General features: G+C 52.7%; 1 protein-coding gene across 1 annotated transcript; it reads right to left on the bottom strand.

Moving 5' to 3' along the window:
* On the bottom strand, positions 1-26,365 carry LOC118095226 (insulin receptor substrate 1). Its single transcript, XM_035136293.2, has 4 exons — positions 25,743-26,365; positions 23,358-24,222; positions 15,958-17,655; positions 1-4,016 (listed from the first exon to the last, which is right to left on the bottom strand). Exons 2-4 carry the CDS (start codon positions 23,716-23,718, stop codon positions 4,009-4,011), a joined length of 2,067 nt encoding a protein of 688 aa, XP_034992184.1. The 5' UTR covers positions 23,719-24,222; positions 25,743-26,365; the 3' UTR covers positions 1-4,008.

Below are 26,365 nucleotides of genomic sequence, written 5' to 3'. Positions count from 1 at the left end.
CCCCTACAATCAAGTGAGTGTAAAAAATTAGGAAGCAAATAAATAGCCTGTGGTGGATAAGGCAGAAGGCCGCGCTTGGAGAAGACTCCTGTGTGACTTGAAAGTCTGCACGCTTCTTCTGGGACCTTAACCCTATTTCCTGCCCCCTGCGTGATGGCAGCTGGAGGGGGCCGTTTCCACAGATCCCTGGACCCGGCTCCCTTCTCCTCCCCTCATCTCCCATTTCCCAGATCTCTGGCTTCCCCCCTTCCTGGGGGATCAGGTAACCCACCCAGCTGCTGCCTTCCGTCAGCACCCGGATCCAGCCGCCTCCAGCTGCTCCTTTCCCTTCCACATCCCAGAAATCCACACACACACACACACATTTTGCACGGATAAATGAGATACGAGGGGCTGACGTTTTCCACCCGGCTTCTTAAAACAGGACGTGGCTAGAGCTGGGTTCGAATCCTTACGCCCACCAACTTGAACGGCAATAAGGAAGATTAAGACTAAACGTCAGGATGGATTTCATGAGGGTGAGGGGCGTTCAGAAGCGGTAGAAGGCGGCCGGCTCTCCTCAAGTTTGATCCTTCGGCTGCGATTCCTGCATCACAGCATGGGGTTGGGCTAGATGGCCGCTGGGGAGCCCTTTCCAACTCCACAGTTCAATGGAGGGGGGAGAGGAGAAAGTTATCTTAGCAATGTAGTGACTGAATCCTGCCTTCCTCTTCTACAAAACCAGTTTTTCACTTTGCATCACATCTACGGCGCTTTTCAAGCCAAAAATATACAGCACTTCTGCCTTTTTGGAAAGTGTGTGTATGGTAAATAAATATGTGTATATATATCGCAATTCAATAATATCACCTTTTCATAAGGAGCTGCCTTAAATTGTGCGGCACTTTTTTAAGGTCCACCCAGCAGCTAAGGTACTTCCTAGGGGTTTTCACCGCAAGGAACTGTACCCCCAACAAGACAGGACCCGAACACAATGCTTCAATCTCCAAAGCCCCAGACTAGGCAAATCAAATCCTCTTGGCAAAGTAACCATTGAATCACTGCATTTTAATGTTGGAAGGGACCCCCAGGGATCATCCAGCCCAACCCCCTGCAATGCAGGAATCTCAGCTAAAGCACCCCTGACTGATGGTCATTTAACACCTGCTTAAAAAACCTCCAAGGAAGGAGATGCCACAACCTCCAGAGGGAGTAGAAAAACATAAATTCTTACTGTGAATTTCTACTCCCGAGGGTTCCTGGAGGGCAATCCCGGTACGGGCTGGATCCTTCTCTCTCACAGATAGTTAGGTTCCCAATTTGAATCCTCCTGGGGGAGGTGCCATTCCACCCTCTGCGTTGTGGATTCCCTCGCTTGCCTTGTAAAATCATAGAGTTGGAAGAGACCACAAGGGCCATCCAGTCCAACCCCCTGCCAAGCAGGAAACACCATCAAAGCATTCTTGACATATGGCTGTCAAGCCTCCGCTTAAAGACCTCCAAAGAAAGAGACTCCACCACACTCCTTGGTAGCAAATTCCACTGCCGAACAGCTCTGACTGTCAGGAAGTTCTTCCTAATGTTTAGGTGGAATCTTTTTTCTTGTAGTTTGAATCCATTGCTCCGTGTCCGCTTCTCTGGAGCAGCAGAAAAAAAACCTTTCTCCCTCCTCTACTTAGAGCTTCTGTCCCTTCGTGCCCAGGATCGTGACCAACATGAGAACAGATGAAGGAGAAAAAGCAGCCCCCCTGGTTGCCTTGGGCTAAGGATCATTCTAGAGCATGGGGTAAGCAACCTAAGGCCCGGGGGCCGGATCCGGCCCAATCGCCTTCTCAATCCGGCCCGTGGATTTTTACGTATTTTTACATGAGTAGAATGTGTGCTTTTATTTAAAATGCATCTCTGGGTTATCTGTGGGACATAGGAATTCGTTATTTCCCCCCCAAAATAGTCCAACCCCCAAGGTCTGAGGGACAGTGGACCGGCCCCTTGCTGAAAAAGCTTGCTGACCCGAGATCTAAAATAACAGGGCTTCTGGTTCCCTGAATGCTGTTGTCTGCAAACGGAGAGCCCTGCGTACATCCAAGGTGTGCCAGGATTCTTCCTCGAGTGTTTTAGGGTTGGGGTAAAAGTAAAATTAAAAAGGAAAAAATTGTGTATTTTGAGCTGAGCTCTCTGGAGCTTGGAGGACCCCCGAAAAAGTAGAGCAGGACTGGAGAAGGTGGGATGCCCCCCTCCAGGAGGATTCAAATTGGGACCCTCACTTCCTGCAAGAGAGGAGCCGCCACCCCATACCAGGACTGCCCCCAGGAACCTCTGGGGAACAGCTCTTGCCGTGGGAATCTCCTTTCTTGTAACTTGACGCCATGGGTTCAAGTCCTCCCTTCCAGAGCAAGAGAAAACAAGTTTGCTCCCTCTTCCCTTGAGATATTTGAGGATGGCTCTCATCTCTCCTCTGTCTCCTCTTTCCCAGGCTAAACATACCCAGTTCCTTCAACCACTCCTCATCAGGCTTGCTTTCCAGCCCCATGGTGATTTTTATCTCCCTCCTCGGCACACCTTCCAGCTTGTCAACATCCTTCTTAAACTGGGGTGCCCAGAATTGGACTCCAGGCATGGTTTGACCAAGGCAGAATAGAGTGGGGTTATTCCTTCCCTTGATCCGGACACTAGCCTAGAATAGCATTCGCCTTATTTGCCGCTGCATCACGCTGCTGGCTCATGTTGCGCTTGTGGTTCACCAGGACCCCTAGATCCTTTTCACATGTCCTACTGGGAAGCCAGGCATCTCCCCACCCTTAAAACTGCTTGGGGCAGGGTTTGGGGAGCCTCAGGCCCAGGGCCCCCCGCCCTACTTCCGTTGGGAGGTCGTGAAAAGAGAAATACAGCCCCACCTGCCTCCCTTTGGAATCCTCAATCCATCTAACCTCTGTTTAAAAACCTTGAGATCCTAGGATTGTAGAGTTGGACGGGACTCCCAAAGGTCATCTAGTCCAACCTGCTGCAGTGCAGGAATCTCAACAAAAGCATGCACTGGGGGGGGTGGACGGGGGACGGCCGCCCTCCTGTGGCCCCGCTCCAATCCACCCTGGCTCCAAGAGGGGCTCCCAGCCTCCAGGAGGACACCCCCATTGCCTCCTCAAAACTTCACGCCACACCTCTGTTTTCCAGTTCTGAAAATCTCTTTTATTTCCAAATAAGAGAGAAGCAAATAATGCCGTCAGTTCCCAACAGCAAAGAAGTGCGAGGCGTTACGAGTCGGGCCCAGGGGAGTTTCGGGGAACCCCAAAATATTCCCTCTTCTCCCAGAGCGGCCACCGAGGGCTCTCTCCCTCTCTCTGCAAACTGCTGCAGCGATCTGGGGGCATGGGAGGAGCTCTCGGGGGGGGGGGGCTTTCACAGAAGGGTGCAGGCACTTGAGTCCGGGGGGGGGGGGGCGTTTGGCCACAAACAACACGGAGATGAGACACGGGTTCAAGGCGGCGCCCTCTGAAGCAAAAAAGCAAAACCCTTTAGCATTTCTTTTTGCAAGGGGGGGGGGAGACGGGGACGCCGCCTCTGCGTGTATTTCCAAAGTTAAGCAAATAAGTTCTGGGGTGCACATTCTTCCCATCGCCAACCTGGCACCCTCCTGTGGCTTTGCGCTACAACTCCCAGGAGGGTGCGAGGCTGGGAAGCTCCACCTTGCAGAATCGAAATGGGCAATTCAGAGAGAGTTTCCCAGACTTACAGAGCTGGCCAAAGACCCACACACAGAGACACACCCCACACGAACCAACAAACACATAACACGTCTTTGGTGGCGAGCAGGTTAGGGCACAATTCCAGAGTTCTCCCATGGGGAAGGAAGGGGGGGGAGAGAAACACCCTCCCCCCTCCAAAAAAAGGCACTTTACGTCCAAAGAACTGCGGCAGAGGGGTGGAAAAAATAAAGAAGCAGATATTGCTATAGTGCAAAACAACAACAACACGAAAAATGATGTTGGCGACAAGGGAGGCCGGTTTGTGTCATCTTCCTTGCTGGCAGGATCAGGAATCTGAAATGCAAGAGAAAAAAAACAACTCTGTTTCAGGTAGAATCATAGAGTTGGAAGAGACCACAAGGGCCATCCAGTCCAACCCCCTGCCAAGCAGGAAACACCATCAAAGCATTCCTGACATATGGCTGTCAAGCCTCTGCTTAAAGACCTCCAAAGAAGGAGACTCCACCACACTCCTTGGTAGCAAATTCCACTGCCGAACAGCTCTTACTGTCAGGAAGTTCTTCCTAATGTTGAGGTGGAAGCTTCTTTTTTGAAGTTTGAATCCATTGCTCCGTGTCCGCTTCTCTGGAGCAGCAGAAAACAACCTTTCTCCCTCCTCTATATCTCATCCTTTTATATATTTGAACATGGCTACCGTATCACCCCTTAACTTTCTCTTCTCCAGGCTAAACATACCCAGCTCCCTAAGCCGTTCCTCATAAGGCATCGTTTCCAGGCCTTTGACCATTTTGGTTGCCCTCTTCTGGACACGTTCCAGCTTGTCAGTATCCTTCTTGAACTGTGGTGCCCAGAACTGGACACAGTACTCCAGGTGAGGTCTGACCAGAGCAGAATACAGTGGTAATATTACTTCCCTTGATCTAGATGCTATACTCCTATTGAGGACCAGGAGGACAACCAACGAAAGGAACCCAGAGATGGGATGGGATGGGGCGAAAAAGAGGTTTAAGGGGAATTATTCCTCCTGGTCAGCTTTTTTCCAGACACTTTGCGCATGCTCAGAGGGGCCCCATCCCAGACCCCCGACTCAAGAGATGGTGGCAAGGTACAACCCAGCAGGCACAGGGCACTTAGAATAGCCCAGTTACCCCCCCCCCCAAAGACATCACACTGTCCTTCTGCTATTCCAAACCCAGCCCCACAAGACACCCCCATCTCCGTAAGGGAGAGCTTTGTCCCCATAACCACATCACTCGTCGGATCCAGCAAGCGGCCAAGTTTCTGGAGCAACGTATAAAAAAGGAAAATACCAAAAAGTGTGTGTGTGTGTTTGTGTGTGTAGGGGGGGGGGAGTTGTGTGTGTGCCAGGAGACGGCAGCAAAGCTCTCCCTGGTATGAAAATTATAGCCTGGGCCCGACGGATTGGGAACAAGGTCCCAGTGTAATAAAAATAAATAAAAGCAGAATGCCCTGCGCTGTGAGGGCCAGATCCGCTCAAGAGAAAGAGCCTCAGGACCTAGGAGTCTTCAGGATCGCCCCCCCCCCCGCCTCAACTGGAAAACTCACAAGCAGGATTCAAACTCAAGAGCCATTCCCCCCTCTCCTGTGGTAGGGAGTTCCACAGTTTAACTCTGTGCTGGGTGAAGAGGGAGTTTTCTTTTTATCTACCCTGAATCTCCCAACACCCAGCTTCACTGGGTGCCCACGAATTCTCGAAGAGGGAGAGACATTTCTCGGTCCGTTGCATAAGGGCATCAGCTTCTATCTTGTCGCACTCACTCGCCTTTTCTCTAAACGGAAAAGCCCCAGGTCCTGCTCCCCTCCCTCCCTCCCTCGCAGGGGTGTCGCTGTCACCATCACAGGGGCTGAAGTTTAAGGATGCAAACTGCCGGGGGGGGGGGAGCAGAGAGACAGTGAGAGGGGGGGCTGCAAGAAGAGCTGATGGGAAGGAAGGAAAAGAAGGGAAGGAATATGAAATAAGAGGGAGGGGAAGTAGAAGGAAGAAAGAACAAAAAAGAAAGAAAGAAAGAAGGAGGGAGGGAGGGAGGGAGGGAGGAAGGAAGGAAGGGGGAGATAAAGAAAAAAAGAAAGAAAAGAGAGAGAGAGAGAGAGAAAGAAAGAGGAAGGAAGGAGGGAAAGAAGGAAGAAAAGAAAAAAAAGGGAAGGAATATGAAATAAGGGAGGGAGGAGAAGGAAGGAAGGAAGGAAGGAAGGAAGGAAGGAAGGAAGGAAGGAAAGAAAGAGGAAGGGAGGAAGATGAAGGAAGGGAGCGAGGGGAAGGAAGGAAGGCAGAAAGAAAAAGGAAGGAAGGAAGCTTTTGTGGCACATCCAAAAAAAGGAGTGAGTGGAAAATAGGTTAGAGGAGAGAAAAGGGAAGAAGGGAAGCCCTGGATCAGTGGTGGCCTGCAGACTGGATGTGGCCCCCAGGCCTCTCTATGTGGCCCTTGGGACCCTCTCCAAGGCCACGCCCCTCACAGGCCTTCCTCCGCCCCTTCCTCCAGTGATTTCCCCTGGGCCTTACGCTCTGGCAGCGTAGCAGGGGATGGAGAGGGGTGTGCAGAAACTGTCCCCCCGCCGTGCGTCTGAAGGCGAGAAGAAAAGAAGGGAAGGAAGGAATTGGGGTGGGGGAGAGAAGCAATGGAGGGGGAACCTGCCCCCCCCCGCTCTCCAGGGACGGCAAGGCAGCCTCAGCTGTCGGAGGAAGCAGATAAATATAGAGAGGAATTTTTACAGGGCAGGTGAGGATTTGGGGAGCTGGCGGAGGATGTCTTCTCTTCAAGCCCCCAAACTTTGGGGGGAGGGCCCAGCATGCAAACAGGTTTCTCTCTTACCTAGAGTGCAGATAGAGAGATCTGTACGGCCCCCACCCTTTCCCCAACCAGATGCTTTGATTGGGGAAGGGGGCAGCCACCTACGAGGTTCACACTTGCTGCAATGGGCTCTCAACACGCACCCATTTCACAGCTGGGGAAAACTGAGGCTAAAAGCGGGGCTTGCTCCTTTGTGGGCAAGCAGAGAGATCACGGGGTGTAAAGCGCTCTGGAAATAATCAGGTCGTGCTTGGTGGGGGCCGGAGCAATTGGAGATTTAGGACAGATAAAAGTACTTTTTCACATGAACTATGGAACTCCCCTCCACAGGAGGCAGCCATGGCTGTAAAAGAGGACTGGACAAATTCATAGAGGGGAGGGCTATCGATAGCCACTGGCCGCAATGGCTACGCTCTGCCCCCCCCCCCGGGAGGCAGAGATGCTTCTGGAAACCGCAGGAGGGGAGAGTGCCGCTCTTGTGTTCGAATCCTGCTTTCGGGTTACCCCTGATGGGCATCTGGTTGGCCGCATTGAGAACAGGATGCTGGACTAGAGGAGCCCACTTTGGCCTGATCCTGCAGGCTCTTGAATAAATCTAAGAACTTACACCTCTCTCTTAAAAGCAGAAAAGGGTTTGTAATATGTTTTTGGAGAGGTGGGGGTTGGGTGATTGAAGCCTGACATGGCTCAGGGCGTCATACCTTAAGGACCCCCCCTCCCTATATGAAGCGCCATGGACCCTGCACTCTTCTATGTCCCCTCCGCCCCCAAAAGGTCAGCAACAAGAGAACAGGGCCTTTACGGTGGTGACTCCCATGCTCCCCACAGAGAGGCTCGCCTGGCACCTTCATTACATATATTTAAACGCCAGGCAAAAACATTTCTCTGCAATGGCCTTTGGCCATGAAATAATCTATGGCCTGTTAGAGCTGGGGGGGCCGGGGGACTGTTATTATAATTATTTTATTATTAAGCAGCATTATGTGCAATATGTTTCATTATTATCGTTATGTTTTTTATTATGGCACTCTATAAAATGTGTTCTGGGATCTTTTGATCAAGGGCAGTATATAAATTGAATATATTAATTATTATTATTATTATTATTATTATTATTATTACTATTATTATTATTAGGCGGCCAGGGCAACAGCCCTGTCCCCCATTCTTCCCACTCCATATTTCTCCCAGGCAACTGGCGTTCTGTGGCGGGCCGCCTCTGAAGCAGGAAGTGACACAAAAGCAACTAATTTATACTTATGAATCAATTAATCAATCTGTTTGGCAAGCAGCAGCCTTGGGATTGCTCTAAGTCACCTTTAAAAGCCCCCAAAGCAAGCCAGTGACCAAACCCCCCACCAATCTTGTGTCAGGGAGTTCCACGTGCTAAGCAGAGCACAAAGGCCTCAGAGAGGGAGGAGAACGCTTCTCTTTTTTGTGCTACAATCGGTGATAGTGAACCTATGACATGCGTGTCAGCACTGACACGCATAGCCATTTTCAGTGACACGCGGCCGCGTGCCAAGACCTCGCTTCCGGCTGGCGGTGGAATGCCGCAGGCGACGCACCTCTGGGGGCCTTGTGGACGTCCAGCGAGGCAAGATGGCGGTCGGCACGGAGCCATGGAGCTCCTGAAAGTGACCAGGGCTGTAGGAGCTGCTGGACAGGCTCCTCAGCCACCAAAACCACCGCCGCCGCCTGGACACTGGAGGCCACCAATGCAGCAACCAGGGAGCTGCTGGCCCCCCACCCCGTGAACCTGACAGATAGCCTCAAGGCACCCCGGAGGCCGGAGGAGGAAAAAAGAAGCCCCGGCACAGGCCCAACCTGAGCCCACCTCCCCAGCGGCAGACCCATTGGAGGAAGGCCTTTTTAAATATTTCCCTTTTTAATTTTTGTTTTTTTTAAAAAAACTTTAATTTTTTTCCCTCCCCCTTTTCCTTTTTTACAAGGGGAAACAATTATACAATTTTGTTATTTAAACTATAAATATCGCAAAATTATGGTTTTTTTCTCGAAGTGACACACCACCCGAGTTATGCTTGTTTTTTTTTGGCGAATTTTGACACACCAGGCTCAAAAGGTTGCCCATCACTGTAGCTACTCCATCAGGCCTCCCTGCCTGGTTTTCCCCACTCCAACCTCTGCCGGTCACCAGAGGGGAGACCCCCCCACTCTAACTGTGTCCAGGGATCTTGGCCCTGCCAGGGTGGCCTTAACTTAAACCTTAAGCATTCACAGCTGTGAAAACACCTCTCTCCAAATCAGAGACCTGAAATTAAGACGGACGCGGCTCTAAGAGGGGGAAGGTGCAATGCGAGAGGCAGTGGTGGTGCAGTGGTTAGAGTGCCGGGCCAGAACCTGGGAGAGACCAGGGTTCAAATCCCTCCCCCTCTGCCAGGAAGCTCGCTGGGAGGCCTTGTGGGTGGCTCCTGCCCACCTAGCCTACCTCACAGGGTTGTTGTGGGGATTAAATGAGGGGGGGAGAGGACCGTGTACAAAGAGCCTGCTTGATCAGGCCAATGGCCGCTCTGGTCCAGCAGTGGCCAACCAGATGTCCATGGGAACCCTGCAAGCAGGATTCGAACACGAGAGCCCCTCTCTCCTCCCTGCAGCTTCCAGCATCTCACCCATTTGTCTTCTAAAGCCATCTGGGTTGGTGGCTGTGGCTGCTTCCTGTGGGAGGGAGTTCCGCAGTTTAACTGCGAGCTTCTTTTTTATCTGCCCTGAAGCTCCCGACATTCAGGTTTCGCAAGATGCCCACGAGTTCGAGTGTTGCACGAGAGGGAGGAATACTTTCTTCCGTCCATGCCGAGCTTTACGTTTACAAATTTCTGCACCTACTTGAGCTCCGGGGTGGGGTGGGTGGGGTGGGAGAGGGGATCCAAATGCAATTGATGTGGGAGAAGCAACAAGAGAATTAGCCATTTTAGATCTGGTCCTAACCAATAGTGATGACCTGGTTAGTGGGGTAGAAGTTGCAGGATCATTAGGTGGGAGTGACCATGCTCTTCTGGAGTTTATTATTATACAGTGGAAAGAAGCAACCAAGCATACTAAGACTCAAATTCTAGACTTTAAGAAAGCCGACTTCAGAAAACTTAGGGAAACGCTGGGTGAAATCCCATGGACAGTAATACTAAAAGGGAAGGGAGTTCATGATGGTTGGGAGTTTGTTAAAAGGGAGATATTAAAAGCACAACTTCAGGCAATACCAATGAGACGGAAACACGGAAGGTGCCTAAAGAAGCCAGGGTGGCTATCTAAAGAACTTTTAACTGAGTTAAGATTTAAAAGGGATATGTACAAAAAATGGAAAAAGGGGGAAACCACCAGAGAGGAATTCAAACAAATAGCCAGCACGTGTAGAGACAAAGTCAGAAAAGCTAAAGCACAGAATGAACTCAGGCTTGCTAGAGAGGTTAAAAGCAACAAAAAGGGCTTTTATGGGTATGTCTGTAGCAAAAGGAAGAACAAGGAAACAGCGGGGTCACTTAGAGGAGAAGATGGTGAAATGCAAACAGGGGACAGAGAAAGGGCAGAACTCCTCGATACCTTCTTTGCCTCAGTCTTCTCCAAAAAAGAAAAAAACGCCCAACCTGAAGAATATGGAGCAGATGATTCAGCAGGGGAAACACAGCCCAGAATAAGTAAGGAGGTAGTACAAGAATACTTGGCTAGTTTAGAGGTATTCAAGTCTCCAGGGCCAGTTGAACTACATCCAAGAGTATTAAAAGAACTGGCAGAGGTGATTTCCGAACCACTGGCAGTAATCTTTGAGAATTCAAGGAGAACAGGCGAAGTCCCAGCAGACTGGAGGAGGGCAAATGTTGTCCCTATTTTCAAAAAGGGGGAAAGAGAGGACCCAAACAATTACCGCCCAGTCAGCCTGACATCAATACCAGGAAAGATTCTAGAGCAAATCATTAAGCAAACAGTCTGTGAGCACCTAGAAAGAAACGCTGTGATCACTAAAAGTCAGCATGGGTTTCTGAAAAATAAGTCATGTCAGACTAATCTGACCTCATTTTTTGACAGAATTACAAGCCTAGTAGATGAAGGGAACGCTGTGGATGTTGCCTATCTTGATTTCAGCAAGGCCTTTTACAAGGTGCCCCATGATATTCTTGTAAAGAAGCTGGTAAAATGCAGGCTGGACAATGCTACCATTCAGTGGATTTGTAACTGGCTGGCTGACCGAACCCAAAGGGTGCTCATCAATGGCTCCTCTTCATCTTGGAGAGAAGTGACTAGTGGGGTGCCACAGGGTTCTGTCTTGGGCCCAGTCTTATTCAACATCTTTATCACTGACTTGGATGAAAGGCTTGAGGGCATCCTGAGCAAGTTTGCAGACGACACCAAATTGGGAGGTGTGGCTAATACCCCAGAGGACAGGATCACACTTCAAAATGACCTTAACAGATTAGACAACTGGGCCAAAGCAAACAAGATGAATTTTAACAGGGAGAAATGTAAAGTACAGTGGTACCTCGGTTTACAAACACAACTGGTTCCAGAAGTCTATACTTAACCTGAAGCGAACTTTCCCATTGAAAGTAATGGAAAGTGGATTAATCCTTTCCAGACGGGTCCACGGAGTACTTAAACTGAAAATACTCAAACCGAGGCGTACTTAAACCGAGGTATGAGTGTACTACACTTGGGCAAAAAAAATGAAAGGCACAAATACAGGATGGGTGACACCTGGCTTGAGAGCAGTACATGTGAAAAGGATCTAGGAGTCCTGGTAGACTACAAACTTGACATGAGTCCAGCAGCTAAAAAAGCCAATGCAATTCTGGGCTGCATCAAGAGGAGTATAGCATCTAGATCAAGGGAAGTAATAGTACCACTGTATTCTGCTCTGGTCAGACCTCACCTGGAGTACTGTGTCCAGTTCTGGGCACCACACTTCAAGAAGGATACTGACAAGCTGGAACGTGTCCAGAGGAGGGCAACCAAAATGGTCAAAGGCCTGGAAACAATGCCTTATGAGGAACGGCTTAGGGAGCTGGGTATGCTTAGCCTGGAGAAGAGAAGGTTAAGGGGTGATATGATAGCCATGTTCAAATATATAAAAGGATGTCATATAGAGGAGGGAGAAAGGTCGTTTTCTGCTGCTCCAGAGAAGCGGACACGGAGCAATGGATTCAAACTTCAAGAAAGAAGATTCCACCTAAACATTAGGAAGAACTTCCTGACAGTAAGAGCTGTTCGGCAGTGGAATTTGCTGCCAAGGAGTGTGGTGGAGTCTCCTTCTTTGGGGGTCTTTAAGCAGAGGCTTGACAGCCATATGTCAAGAATGCTTTGATGGTGTTTCCTGCTTGGCAGGGGGTTGGACTGGATGGCCCTTGTGGTCTCTTCCAACTCTACGATTCTATGAATAAATGAATATGCTGAGGTCAAATGCAGAGCCAGAGAATGCCACCCTGCCAGGCGCGCCACAAGGAGAGCGCAGGGGCCGCGAACTGGCAAGGGCTGCAAAGGAACACCTGGGTGCGTCGCCAGGAGTGCTTTCGGACCGCGTTGTACCACCAGGTGAGCTTCGCGGCAGGTGCGCTGCAACGTAGGCGGCTGATAAGGGAAAGCAAATATAAACCAGACCTCGCAGGGAAGTTTGGAAATCACCGTGGCTAAGGAAGGAGTCTTGACTCAGGCCAAACCCAGACATTTTCCCCGCTGGGCAGAGGAGGGAAGATGCTGGCTTTTCCCCAGATAAAAAGCCTGTTCCCAAAATTTCCTGAAATTGCAGGAAAATGCTTGAAGGAGTTTAGAGAAAAAGCGAACAAATGGTGGCATTGTAGAAGTTTGCAAAATTATGCCTGGCAGGGAGAAAAGGGATGGGGGGACGTTTTCTGCCCTCTCTCGTAACACTCGAACTCGTGAGCATCCCACACAGCTGAATGTTGGAAGATATGGGGGGGGGAATGATATTTCATTTGGGGAGTATGACAGATAATGGCTAAGTCCCTCATTGTTTAATTGGTAGATTTGTCTGGCATTTATTTTCAGGAGGGGGTGATACAGTAAAAACCCAAATGGGTGATCAAGATGGAATTTAACTCAGTAAATGTATTTTAGAAGTTTTCTCGACAGAGCCATGACATTTTAAAATTTTAATTCATCGACTGCCTGTTTTTATGTTCTTTGTATACTGTGTTAGTTTTATGATGTTGGCCGCCCTGAGCCTGTTTATTTTTATTTATTATTATTATTATTTTGCTGTGATTTCAGAGGCGATTGTTAACTACACCTGCTCTTTATTACTTATTAAAATATATGTCTGCAAAAAGGGGGGGAAATGTTGGAAGGTGAAAGCATGTGGTTGAAACTGGGGGGGTTTCCGAAGAGGATGGGACAAATCCATGGAGGGGGAGAGGGCTCTCGATGGCTACTGTTTGTGGGGGACAGGAGGCGGGCAGGTGTGGAGGACTCCCTGGTCCTGAATGGGGTAACTGTGCCCCTGAAGGACCAGGTGTGCAGCCTAGGAGTCATTCTGGACTCACAGCTGTCCATGGAGGTGCAGATCAATTCTGTGTCCAGGGCAGCTGTCTATCAGCTCCATCTGGTACGCAGGCTGAGACCCTACCTGCCCGCTGACTGTCTCGCCAGAGTGGTGCATGCTCTGGTTATCTCTCGCTTGGACTACTGCAATGCGCTCTACGTGGGGCTACCTTTGAAGGTGACCCGGAAACTACAACTAATCCAGAATGCGGCAGCTAGACTGGTGACTGGGAGCGGCCGCCGAGACCACATAACACCGGCCGCCTTGAAAGATCTACATTGGCTCCCAGTACGATTCCAAGCACAGTTCAAAGTGTTGGTGCTGACCTTTAAAGCCCTAAATGGCCTCGGTCCAATATACCTGAAGGAGCGTCTCCACCCCCATCGTTCTGCCCGGACACTGAGGTCCAGCTCCGAGGGCCTTCTGGCGGTTCCCTCGTTGCGAGAAGCCAAGTTGCAGGGAACCAGGCAGAGGGCCTTCTCGGTGGTGGCGCCTGCCCTGTGGAAGGCCCTCCCATCAGATGTCAAAGAGGAAAACAGCTACCAGACTTTTAGAAGACATCTGAAGGCAGCCCTGTTCAGGGAGGCTTTTAATGTTTAATTGTTTTATTTCATTTTTCTGTTGTAAGCCGCCCAGAGTGGCTGGGGAAACCCAGCCAGATGGGTGGGGTATAAATAATAAATTATTATTATTATTATTATTATTATTATTATTATTATTAGCCGGAGTGGCTCCACTCTGCCTCCACAGCCAGAAGGAGCACTGCTTCTCTGAATGTATAGAATGCTTTGAGACAAATTAGGAAGCCTGTGCTTTTTTAAAAACACCTAGCTGCGCCGGGAGCACAGGATCTGTGCCTGGGACCCTTTCAGCCTACAATTCTATGGCCTTGGAAGGGGGCAGAATCTCCTTCGCTGGAGGTTTGAAGAACCAGCGGTTTAGTGGCTGCGAATCCTACACTCTACGGCCCCCCGATCTAGCCAAGGGACCTCCAAGCCACCGCGTCGAAGGAGAAGCGCCCACCCCCTGCTCTAGGGACACGGAGAGCACCCAGGCTAGGAGCGGCAGTGACCTTTCTCCCCACCCCAAAAAACCACTGCATGTTTCTCAGTGCCGTCAGGCTAGGAATAGACTTTTAACAGCCCCTAGTAAATGCTTCTGCGAGGAGCCTGCCTATTTACCCGGGAGAGGAACAGCCACAGAGAGGAGAGTCTCTCCCCGTCAGCAGGTTTCGTAGAATGGCTGAATTGTAAAGTTGGAAGGGGCACCCAGGGGTCATCGAGTGCAACCCCCCCTTGCAATGCAGAAATCGTGGCTGAAGAATCTCGTGACAGGTGGCCACCCAACCTCTGTTTAAAAGCCCCCAACGAAAGAGGCTTCATCCACACCAGCTTTGAGCAGACACAGCTTCCCCCAGAGAACCCTGGGAATTGTAGTTGGTTACGGGTGCCGAGAGGAGACCCCCTCAAAACTCCCATCGCCTTTCACAAAGCACGACTCCCAGAATCCTTTGCGGGCAGGGGCGCTTATTGGCTTGTTGTCTTCATTCTCATTTTCATTACGTTTTGTGTTTTTACCTACGTGTTTTTTTACGCGGTGAACTGTGCCGAAATGTAGGCAAATTTAACAAATAATGAAACAGAATGGCTAAACTTTAAACAGATGCAGCCACCCTCGCCCCCCAACTCAAGCACCCTCTTTGCCACGCTGCAGAGAACGGCTGCATGACATTATCAACAGATCACCCAAACCCGGTTTGAAGTCCACATCGTGATATCGGTTTCAGTTTCTGACCTGGCAATATATCACAAGTCATGATGTGTGTCAGGGCTGGGTGATACATAACCTCCAAAAGCGATCTGAAGTCCATATCGTGATATCAGTTTCCTAATATTTCATCTGGAAATATAGGGCAAATCATGAGGTGTGTGTGTGTGCTTTGCAAAAACCACAAAGTGGGGGAAAACAGTGAAGCCAGCAAATGCCTCTATCTGTAGCTTCCTCCTTATTTCAGACATTGCGATACAGTGGGACGTTGGTTCTCAAATGCCTTGGTGGCTCCCAAACGTCAAAAAACCTGGAAGTGTTCAGGTTTTCAAAAAATCTTCGGAAGCCGAATGTCCAGTGTGGCTGTCGGACATTGTTTCCGGGGCGCCTGCACCAATCGGAAGCTGCGCCTTGGTTTCCGAACATTTCAGAAGTCAAATGGGCTTGCAGAACGAATTAAGTTTGGCGGAGTTTTTGCTATTTATTTTGCGTTTTTGTTTTGGAGGCTTTTTCGGTTAATTTGTTTTTGTGACTGCGTGGAACCCAGTTCAGCTACTGATTGATTGATTGCGTGGCTGCGGAACAACAGTGCAGGTTAGGGGGGGAAATCAATTTTAGTTTTTTTTATCATCTACAATACTGCCGTACTTATTTTATAGTGCAGTACATTGTTTATTGCTTTCATTTTATGAATCCATGGTCTTCTTAGATAGTAAAATTAATGTTAAATGGCTGTCTTAGGGTAGGTAGCGGTGTTGGTCTGAGTCGAAGCAAAATAAAAAAATTCCTTCAGTAGCACCTTAAAGACCAGCTAAGTTTTTATTTTGGTATGAGCTTTCGTGTGCATGCACACTTCTTCAGATGGTTTCCAGTCTATCTGAAGAAGTGTGCATGCACACGAAAGCTCATACCAAAATAAAAACTTAGTTGGTCTTTAAGGTGCTACTGAAGGATTTTTTTTATTCGGCTGTCTTAGGTGTTGTTTTTAAAAGTCTGGAATGGATTAATTCGTTTTGCATTCCTTTCTATGGGAAAGCGCACCTTGGTTTTGGAACGCTTTGGTTTTGGAACGGATTAAGTTTGAGAACCAGGGTACCACTGTATACCAGTATATCCCGATGTTTAGATGGCGATACAGACACGTTGTTGAAAGCCAGGTTATCTGCCCAACCTTACCGCTGACACCACTCACCTGCCCCCTCTGAGCTCGCCTTCTGCCCCCGAAGCTCCCCAGAGCGGAGGAAGTCGATGCTGGCGTAGCTGTGAATCACCCCAACCGGGGCGGGCACCGCCGGCAGCCGCAGGGCAGGCGCCGACTCATTCGCTAGGTCCAAGTCGATGTAGTTCAGGCCCGGCTCGACCGGCGCCTCTCCGGGCGGGGCCCCCGCCCCATTCCTCTCCGCCTCGGGGAACGTCTCTGAGCAGTGCCGCCTCCTCCCCTGCGTGCGGGCACGTACCAGCCGGGCCCCGGGCGCCATCTCGGCGTAGTTCTCGGCCGCTGCCCCCGGGGGGGCGAGTCCCTCCGGCGGCGCCCCGGCCTCCATGTTGATGTAGTCTGCAGCCGCCCACAACCCGAACTCGATGCTGACGTACTCGCCGGGGCTGCGGGACGGCGGGGCTGCTTCCCGGCAGGCAAAGAGGGTCCGCCGGGGTCTGCCCGCCTCCTCCAGGCTGTCGGAGCTGGTGGAGGAGGACCCGGAGCGGTGCCGGGGGTCGAAAGGGCGCAGCGCGGCCTCCGGGACGTGCTTGAAGGAGCGGGGCAGGGAGAAGAAAGGGGCGCCTCCGGGCAGGGGGCTGCGCTCTGGCGGGGTGCTAGAGGCAGAGTGGCTGGCGGGAGACATATCCATGTAGTCTCCGCCGGCGGGGGATTTGGCCCACCGGGCCGCTGCCCCGTCCGGGGAGCTGCTTCCGCTGGGCGACATCAGCATGTAGCCTCCACGCTCCCGAGACGGGGAGGCGCTGCCAGGTGCCATGGGCACATAGCCGCGGTCCTCCGTGGGCACGCCAGGCAGCATGGCCATGTAGCCAGGATCGGACACGCGGAGGTTGAGGCCTTCCGGGTAGCTGGCAGAGACGGCAGGCGGCTTCCTCCGCGGCAGGCCGGGGACCTCCTTCTCCAGCGCCACCGGGGGAAGAGAGGCCCGCTTGTTGGCCTCGGCCGCAGACGCCCACCGTGCCAGCGAGGCACTGTCCGGGGATGTCCTCTTGCTCATGGTGACGTAGTCTAGCTCACCTCCCGCCAGCAGGTAGGCCAGGGGGTCGGGGGTCCTGACAGGGCGGCACTCGCCTGGGCTGGAGCCGCCTTCGTCCGACGAGAGGGCGCTGTAGTCGCTCAGGGAGCTCGGCTTCCGCGGCCCAGACGCCTTCTGCACCCCAGGCGCACGGGGAAGGCAAGGGGTGCTCTCCGGCCGCGGCCGCCAGAGGAAGGTGCCCTGGCTGGCCGGAGGGTTCCCCGGGTGCTGCCGCCGGGGCGGCACCGAGATGGGCGTGGAGGCCAGCGGCTGGCTCTTTGCACGGACCCGGAAGTCGTCGCTCAGCGCCTTCATGGCCTCCAGGATGGTCTCGTGCATGTTCTGCGCCACCACCAGGTCCTCCACCTGCATCCACAACTCGCCGGGCCCCGTGGCGGCAGAGCGCCCGACTTCCATGAAAAAGTAGTTCTCCGAGTGGCCGCAGCGGCGGACGCTGAGCAGCTGCAGGACCACGGCGGCCACGTCCGAGTTCAGCCGGACAAAGTCGATGGTCTTCTCCGTCAGGCAGAGGAGGTAGACGCCGGCCAAGTTGCGCGTGTGGCCCAGCCCCCGGGGGCGCAGGCTGACCTGCCAGACCTCCTTGAAGGGCGGGTGGGGGGAGGAGGAGGAGGCAGAATCGTGGCCGAGGGGCGCATTTCCTGTGAGGGGGGGAATGAGAGAGGGGAAATGGCAAGTGAGAAGGAGGCCGTCGAGTCAGCTGCAATTCCTGCAACGCAGGGGGTTGGGCTAGATGACCTCTGGGGGTGCCCCTCCCAGCTCTTCTATGATTCTGCACAGAAATAAGTACAGGCGGAAAGTACCCCTGAAGGTCTTCTAGGCCAAGTGATCTCAACTAAAGCATACATGATGGTGCATAGAGAAGTTCCTCTCTCACAACTCAGAAAGCACACCAACCAAGCTGAGTGTTGGAGGAGGGTTCAGGACAACCACGGAATTGTAGAGTTGGAACGGGTTCCAAGGGTCATCTAGTCCAACCCGCCACAATGCAGAGATTGTTCACCCAACGTGGGGCTCAAACCCACAACCCTGAGATGAAGGGTCTCGTATCCCAGCTCACAGTAGCGGGAGACAGTCCAGGCCAGGTGGAAATGAGCAAAGGCACCGCAGAGGGATTGGAGCTCAACGACCCTCTGGGTCCCTTTCTGACGGTCTCCTTTAGCTCACTGCAGTCAAATCCCAGACAGACAGCCATCCCACCTCTGATTAGAAACCTCCAATGAATCATAGAACTGCAAGTTGGAAGGAGACCCAAGGGTCATCTAGCTCAACCCCCTCAAGCAAGGCCGGAATCCTGTCCGCCAGCTGTCCCTGGGTGTGGCCACAAACTACAGACCTTCTGGTTAAAAGCAAGATGCACTGACCCTGGACAGAGAAAAGGAAGCGCACAGTTGGACTGTGGAACTCGCTGCCACAGGAGGCAGGGGTGACCACCAAGCTGGACCCCCCAAGAGGACGGGACAAATTCATGGAGGACGAGAGAGCTGCGGATGGCTGCTACGTAGCTGCAATGGCTATTGCTCTGTCCTCCACAACTGGGGGCAGCGACGCTTCTGAGGACCGGCTGCTGGAAGCCGCAGGAGGGGAGAGAGATGCTCTTGCACACACACCCCCCCCCGGAAACTCCACACATCCCACCTGGACTGGCCCCTTGCCTCTCCTCCAAAAGGAGCTGGCCATGTGGCAAGGAGTGCCTTGGTTATTCAGTGGGCTGGGGGGGAGGGAGGAGGGGGAGGAGGAAGGACAATGGGTGGGGGGCACGGAAGGTGAAGCCAGTGGGCGGATGGGAAGAGAAACGGATAAACAGACCCAAAAACAGCCGGGCGCCCTGGCAACAACCGGCATGCGCGTCACCTGGAAGGGAAGGAGAGGCACCGGTTGCCGGGGAGACTCCGGCAGGATAATTCAAAGCCCCCCCTCGCCAACCTGAGGTTAACTCCGGGGTTCGGCAGAGAGCAAATGTTTAAGCTAAACAGTTTGGGAACAAGTGGAGGTGGGGCGGCAGGTGGGGTGGGGAGAGAGGACAGAAGATGCTGTAGGTCCCGCTGTGAATCACAGTTCCCAAAGTAGGTGGGGACAGACGGACGGGACAGCGGGATTTCATAGGTGGGTTGTGCCAAGAGGGGCATTGGAGGTGTAAAATCCAATGACTTCAGAGTCGTAAGGGGCACCCAAGACTCATCTAGTCCAACCCCGCCCCCCTTGCAAGGCAGGAATCACAGCCGACCTTGCAAATGACCACCAGGCTTCGGAAAGCTGGCTGCAGCTGGATCGCTCTCACGCATTTCGCCCCCACCGATTAAATCACGCTGGATTTTAAATAAATGCGCAGTTCCCCATCGCTGCTTTGAGTTTGCCGTTCGCTTCCTTCGCGGGCCAGGTGCAAAGCACCACTCAGGGTAATGGGTTTTCTGCAAGGGGCACTGAGGGTGGGGTTGTGGGACCAAGGTGTGTGTGTGTGAGGGGGTAGCCCCCCCCACCAAAAAAGGGAGCTGCTGGTCTGTACCCAGAACTCCCCATTTGCCAGGAGAACCCAGGAGTCCTGGGGCCCGCCTCTCTCTCTCGCTCCCAGGAAACTCAGCCAACACCCCCCAAGGAATAGTATGGGGGGGGGGGCTGAGGAGAGAGAGAACATTATGTACCAGGCAGCGCATAGCAGCTGGGCACACAAACATACATCTCCAACACCGCAAGCTGCAAAATTGGAAGCGGGGAAAGAGGGTCAACGGCGAGCCTTTGGATGTGGGGAGAAGGAGGCAGAGCTTGGACCCAGAGAAAGGGGGAGAAGGCTCTGGTCTTGGTGACAGGAGCAAAGTTCAGGGCAGGCTCACACCCGCAGAGGCCAGCGCTTGGCACGGGACCCTCCTGACCCAGTTCCAAGGTTTGCCCACAGCCGTGCGCCAGCTCCCTCCTCCCTGGCAGGCCGGCCCCCCCCATGCCACGCCTGCAAGCGCTTCTTGGCCAGGATATGGCTGGCTGGCTGGCTGGGCTGCCGAGCTCTGATCTAGCCCAAAGGTCCCGGGGAAAACCTTTGCTCCCAAAGCAGCCTCAAGCCGGGAGGAAGAGAGGGACGTCATTATCCCAAGTCAGGCCAACAGAGCCACAGCTAGCTCAATATTGCCTGCACTGGCTGGCAGCAGCCGGGTGCAGTGCAGGACTGAATCCTGCAACCTTCTGCGGGTCTAGCAATCACTCTGCTACTGAACTAGGAGCCCTTGCCCAGCCAGACACTTAAGTCCCCCTAGCTCAGTGTTCCAGACACTGGCCGGCAGCAGCAGCTCTCCAGAGTTTCAGGCAGGGGGTCTCTCCCCCCCGCAGGACCTGGAAATGCTGCTGTCGGGAAATGGAGCATGGGGCCTTCTGCATGCCAAGCAGGTGTGCAGCCAAACCTGCTAGGAACAAATCAAGGCTCTATCCCTCATTGTCATGGATTAACTAAGGACATAGGAAGCTGGCGCCGAGACAGACTCTAGGTCTGTCTAGCTCCGATATTGTCTACACTGGCCGGCAGCCTCCCTGGCCCAGAACAACCTACTACGCCTGCAGAGCAACAAGACCCTGGGAGCAAGGAGGAAATCAATAGCTCGATTAATTAGCGGGGGGCAGAGGGGCTAAACAAAAAAGGTTATGCAGCGGCTCGGGAATCACACAAGGGGAGCAAAGCGCAATGGTTAGAGCATCCTTTCCCCCAACCTGACACCCTCCTGCAGGCTGGGGCTGGTGGGAGTTGTCGTCCTAAAAAGCTAGAGGGCACCAGGCTGGATCAGAGCACAACAAAATAAGGGGTGGCAGCATTACAGGATGGGTTAAGAGTCCCCTAGGGGCCATCTAGTCGAACCCTGTGGCCTGCAGAGGATGTGTGTGTTTGTGTGCTTGCCCATCTGTGAAATGGGCTCAAAGGACTTCTGGGGACCATCAGGGTCTCCCCTGATCTTGGGCTGGCTAGGAGACTTGTTGAATCACAGTACTGTGCAGGTGAGAGGGACCCCCAAGGGTCATCTAGCCCACCCCACTGCAATGCACCCCATGTCTCTAGCCCTAGTCAAGGCAGTGGCGTACATACCTGCCCTCCCCATTCCATCCTCACAACAACCACCCTGTGAGGTAGGCTAGCTGTGAGGTAGGCTAGTGTGCCGCGAGACGCTGGCTGGTGTGCCGCGATGTGCGGCGACGAGAAGGGCGATTTGCATTGTCACGTGCCTGGCGGCCGCCAAATTTTCAACTCTGACCCGCCGGAAAGCAATATTTCTCCTCCTCTTTCCCAAAGCTCAGTGCGAACGAGCCTGGCGGCCGCCAATACACAACACTAACCCGCCGGAAAGCAATATTTGGCAAGTGTTTCTTACAGTCATAATTATAATATAGGGCGGCACAGAGTTAAATTTTTTAACCTTTTTAATGGTGGTGTGCCTCGTGATTTTTTTCACGGAACAAGTGTGCCGTGGCCCAAAAAAGGTTGAGAAACACTGCTCTAACCACTATGCCACACTGCCTCTCTGAAACGGCTGGAGGGCACCCAGGTTGAGGAAAGCTGTCCTGGGCATCTGAATTAAGATGCAGAAGGTCCTGACTTTATCATATATCCGTCACCACCGCTTTTCTGGAGCAGACTGCCTCTCCAGGAACCCCTGGAGGGAAGGGAAGATACGTCCCTGCTGGTGGCCCTGGTAAGAGCCCCCCATGGGTCGCAAATGTGGCCTTGCAGGAGGAAACAGACTGAAGGTAGCTTCACGGAATAGAGCCTCCATAGCTCAGCAGGGTAGAGCAGGGGTCAGCAAACTTTTTTAGCAGGGGGCCGGTCCACTGTCCCTCAGACCTTGTGGGGGGCCGGACTACATTTTGAAGGGGGGGAAAATGAACGAATTCCTATGCCCCACAAATAACCCAGAGATGCATTTTAAATACAGTGGAACCTCGGTTTATGAACACCTCGGTTTACGAATTTTCGGTTTGCAAACGCCGCGGACCCATCTGGAACGGATTAATCCACTTTCCATTACTTTCAATGGGAAAGTTCGCTTCAGTTTATGAACGCTTCAGTTTATGAACAGACTTCCGGAACCAATTACACTCATGCTTCGGGTTAAGTACGCTTCAGGTTGAGTACTCTGCAGACCCGTCTGGAACAGATTAATCCACTTTCCATTACTTTCAATGGGAAAGTTCGCTTCAGTTTATGAACGGTTCAGTTTATGAACAGACTTCCGGAACCAATTGTGTTAATAAACCAAGGTACCACTGAAGGACACATTCTACTCATTTAAAAACACCAGGCAGGCCCCACAAATAACCCAGAGATGCATTTTAAATAAAAGGACACATTCTGCTCATGCAAAAACATGCTGATTCCCAGACCATCCACAGGCCGGATTTAGAAGGCAATTGGGCTGCATCCGGCCCCCGGGCCTTAGTTTGGGGACCCCTGGGGTAGAGCCTCTGCCTCTCGTCCAGAAGGGTCCAAGTTCAATCCCTGTCAGAATCATCAGGTATGGGTCTGCCCAAAACCAGAGAGCGCTGTTGCCCACCTGTGTAGGCAGTAGTGCAGTAAATGCACCAACAGATCTAAAGGTTTGCGGCTCGGTGGCAGGACACCTGCCTGGCATGCAGAAGGTTCAATCTCCAGGGAAAGACTCCGGAGAGCCAATCCTGCCAATCAGTACCGGTGGCAGTATTGAGCTAGGTGAGCCGATGGCTGGCGCCATATAAAGCTTCCTATTCCATCGCTCGTGGAAGTAAGCCACGCTTCTGGTGGGGAATTGAGGTCCCAGGGCCAATCCCTGGAGAGCCACTGCTGCCAGCCTGTGTGGGCCATGGCCTGATCTGAGCAGGTTGCGACAGCAGCCGCAGCAGCACCTTAGGAATAAATGGTAAAAAATTAAGAAAGTTTGGCTTAAAAGGCTGAAAATACTCCAAGAACATAAGGAGAGCCCACCTAGTCGAGGGTCCTGTTTGCAGAGCGGTCAAATGCCCCTTACAATTAAGGAATCCAGATAGACTGCCTCTGGGCCTGGAGGTTCCACAGCAGCAGCAGAACAGCCCTGCTGGATCAGGCCGGGGGGGTGGAAGCTGCCTCTGATTGTAGAGGCAGAGCCATCGACCGCCCTCTCCTCCTGCAAGGATTTGCACCTTCCTCTTCCAAGGCCGTTCAAATGACTGGCCACCCGTGCCTCCTGCAGCAGGGAGTTCCAGAGCTCAACTCCACGGGTCACATGGAAGCAATTCCCCCCCCCCAAGCGCAGGCCAGGCTGAGTGGCACAGGTCAGGGGGCATAGCAGCTCCTCTCGATGCGCCACCCGATGATCGCATGGCGCCCCCCTGCAAACATGGCCCCCCTCCCACTCACCCTTGCTGTGCAGCTCCACCAGTGCCGAGTACCACGCCTGCTGCTGCTCGGCGTCCTCGGCTGCCACCCCGAAGGTGCCGTCGCGCCCGTAGAGCACAATGAGGTGCCTGTGCCGGGCGTCCGCCCGCTTGTTGACGTTGAGGGCGCTGGCCAGCAGGTAAGTCCTCTTGGGGCGCGAGCACAGGCCCCCCGCCCGGAACTTCTTTTCGTTCTCATAGTACTCCAGCCGAGGGGGGCCTCGCTCGCTGCCGCGGCGCAGGACGAAGAAGCGCCGCCGGTGGGACTTCTGCTTGCGCAGGTAGCCGCAAAGGTGGACGTCCGAGAAGGCGGCTTCGGCGGCGTCCGTCGCGGAGGGGTCCATGGCCACAGGGACTCTAGAAGCCCTCTGCCCAGCTCATGCCCAAGGCTCAGGAGGTCCTTCTCCGGGGGAATGAACAAAACACAGAGAGAAGGAGACCAGAGTTTTGGTGCCCTGGACGAGGCAAGCCACATCCACTTCCAGAGGACCCCAGGGCACAAATGGGGCACCAAACAAAGAGTGGCTCGCTGATTCAGGAATGAATGAGGAGGGGGGCCCCAGCTACATGCCCGTGTAGCCAACAAGAGAGACCACCTTTCAGGGGTGTCGCGCTACGGGAAGAGCAAAAGGTCCTTCTGAAGAGGTTGAGAGAGAAGAGGCGGCTCACAGCCCAGGAGCGGCGGTCATTCCTTGCAAATTGGAAAGAGCCTCAGCGAATTGCTTCAAGGACCCATCCGCCCATCAGGTTGGCAAGGAAGAGTTTCCCTTCTACCTCTCAGACTCAGGTATCACCAACACACACACTCTCTCTCTCCAGGTGCCAGAGATTTAGTCCATTTCTTCTTTCTAGAGGAAAACACACACACGTAAAGGAGTGTGTCAGCCACAAAGTTGCAAAGTTATAAAAAAAGAGGAGAAAAACAGCGACCAGACGCCTAAAGCGTGTTTGTAAACTGGAGATTTTGCAACAATATCCTCCTCCCCCCCCCCAAAAAAACTTGTTTGCCTTGGAAGGAGAGTCCTTTTCCAACAGACAAAGTCTCCTTTTTTCTTTTGCAAAAGCTACCGCTTGCAGTTTGATTCTAATAAAAATCACATGTGAAGAGAGCAGGAAGGGGAAAATAAATCATCCCCGTTTTTTCCATGGCAAGTGTGGGTGGCTGACGCTCTCTGGTCTTAGCAGCAGCTAAATAAAATAAAAAAATGTTTGCGTTCAACCTCCCACCCTTAAAAGAAAAGGGAGAAAATTGATTCATTGCACACACAAAAAGTATTTCAGGTGCCATTATGATGATTATTAATGGAATGGTAATAAGGAAGGAGAGGAATCGGGTCATGTGTTCCCTGACTGGCCAGGAGGAATTTTTATGGGTCTCTCATTAACCTGGGTTTGCTGTGGGGTGGGGGAACACTTCAATGTGCTTTCTAGGCAACCCCCCCAAACCCAGCAGAGAACTTCTAGAGGGGTTTTTGCATCATCTCCAAACTGCAGATCGAAAGGGAACTTTAACAGGCAACATCTGCTCCAAAGAGGGAAAAATGTCAACCACAATCGTTGGCAAAATGTGGGGTTGGGTGACAAACATCAGACAGAGCTTAGTCAAGTTTGCAAATTTCTGGATGCCCCTTTCTCCAATGCAGAAAAAATTATTCCACTGAATAAAAATAGGTGTTGGAACGAACAACCGTCTAGAGGCGGCTCTGAGCCCTAAGCAAGGAAAACAGGAATGATTTATAACAGGGCTGAGGCAATTCCAGAGAATCAAACACATACGACGACTCCCGATGTACCCAAGTGACACATAGACACGTGAGCAGAAAATAAAGTTGCCTTTAAACCTGCAAGATGAGGCTCCCCGAGTAATGCATTCCGAAACAACAAAAGTGGGTGAAAGGCGGGCGCGCGGGGGGGGGGGAGAGAATTGGCCAGTTTGACACACATGCGCGGAGGGGAGGGGGGCGACTTTTTATTTTTATTTTTGCCAAGTGTTTTGCAAGAGCAGAGGGGGGGAAAGGGGAAAGCTGGTTTTTCAAGTGCAGAAAATGCAGCTGGCTTTTAAATAAATAAACAAGTCAAGTCTCCGATTCGCTCCCAAACCTTTTTCCAGGAGAGAGAGAGAGAGAGAGGAGGGGCGCGCGCTCCAATGGTCACCAAAGATCTGCAAGAGGAACCAGCAGAGGAGAAATGTAGGGCGGCAAAAAAAAAACTTGCGAGCCGCTTCTGCAGCCGCCTCTAGCCAAGCAGGAAAAACAAATGTTTAAAAAGGGATGGGGAAGAAGTGCGGGGTTAGCCAAACCAGGGATTCCCCCCCCTCTCTCCACCCCCCCCTGCACCCGCAAACACACAGGCGCGCGCGCAAACGCACCTTCCTCTCCTTTTAAATCGCAATTAAACCTCCTTCCCTTTTCCTGCAAGGCGCAGCTGCCATAAACCTGGCCGCGGCTGGCAATCTTGTTCCCTTCCGCCTCTTTCCTCCGCGCACCGAAGGGCTGCAGCTGACCGGGGCTCTGGTCAGTTGCAAGGGGTTTGGGGGGGGGGCGCTCCCCTCTTGCAAGCTGCTGTCGCCCGGCAAGGATGATCCTGCGCCTCTTCTCCCTTCTCCGCACATCGACCACGTGCCTCTCCTTTCTCTTCCTTCTTGCAGCAAAGAAACCAGGACCTCCTCCTCCTCCTCCTCCTCCTCGACGTCTTGGGTCTTTAACTCCGCTCCCGGGTCCGGGGAGGCTGCGAGGGATTTGGAGAGGCTGGGCGCGCCCGGGAGTCCGCGGCGCCCGTTACGCAGCGCGGCGCTGGCCGAGGAAGGCTCCTCCGGGCCCCCCCACTTTGGGCTCCCTCCCAGGCTGGTTTATCCTCATGCAAACTGCAAACAGACCCATGCCCGCCTGCCCTGCATTTATACACAGCGCGGGCTGCAGTCGGTGGAGGCAGCTGCGCGGTCCTAGCGCCCGCCGGGGTCTCGGAGATGCGCGCGGCTTGCGAAGGCGCGAC

Source organism: Zootoca vivipara, chromosome 13 (genome assembly GCF_963506605.1).
Source record: "Zootoca vivipara chromosome 13, rZooViv1.1, whole genome shotgun sequence".
Classification (NCBI taxonomy): Eukaryota; Metazoa; Chordata; class Lepidosauria; order Squamata; family Lacertidae; genus Zootoca; species Zootoca vivipara.
Note: the sequence above shows the minus strand (reverse complement) of the source record. Positions and strands in the feature narration are given on the sequence as shown.

Excerpts from the sequence above, each read along its gene's own strand:
- LOC118095226 (XM_035136293.2), bottom strand. The coding sequence starts at position 23,718 with ATGGACCCCTCCGCGACGGACGCCGCCGAAGCCGCCTTCTCGGACGTC. Across the intron at positions 17,656-23,357 it reads GGTGGAGCTGCACAGCAAGG|GAAATGCGCCCCTCGGCCAC; the intron begins GTGAGTGGGAGG and ends CCCCCCTCACAG.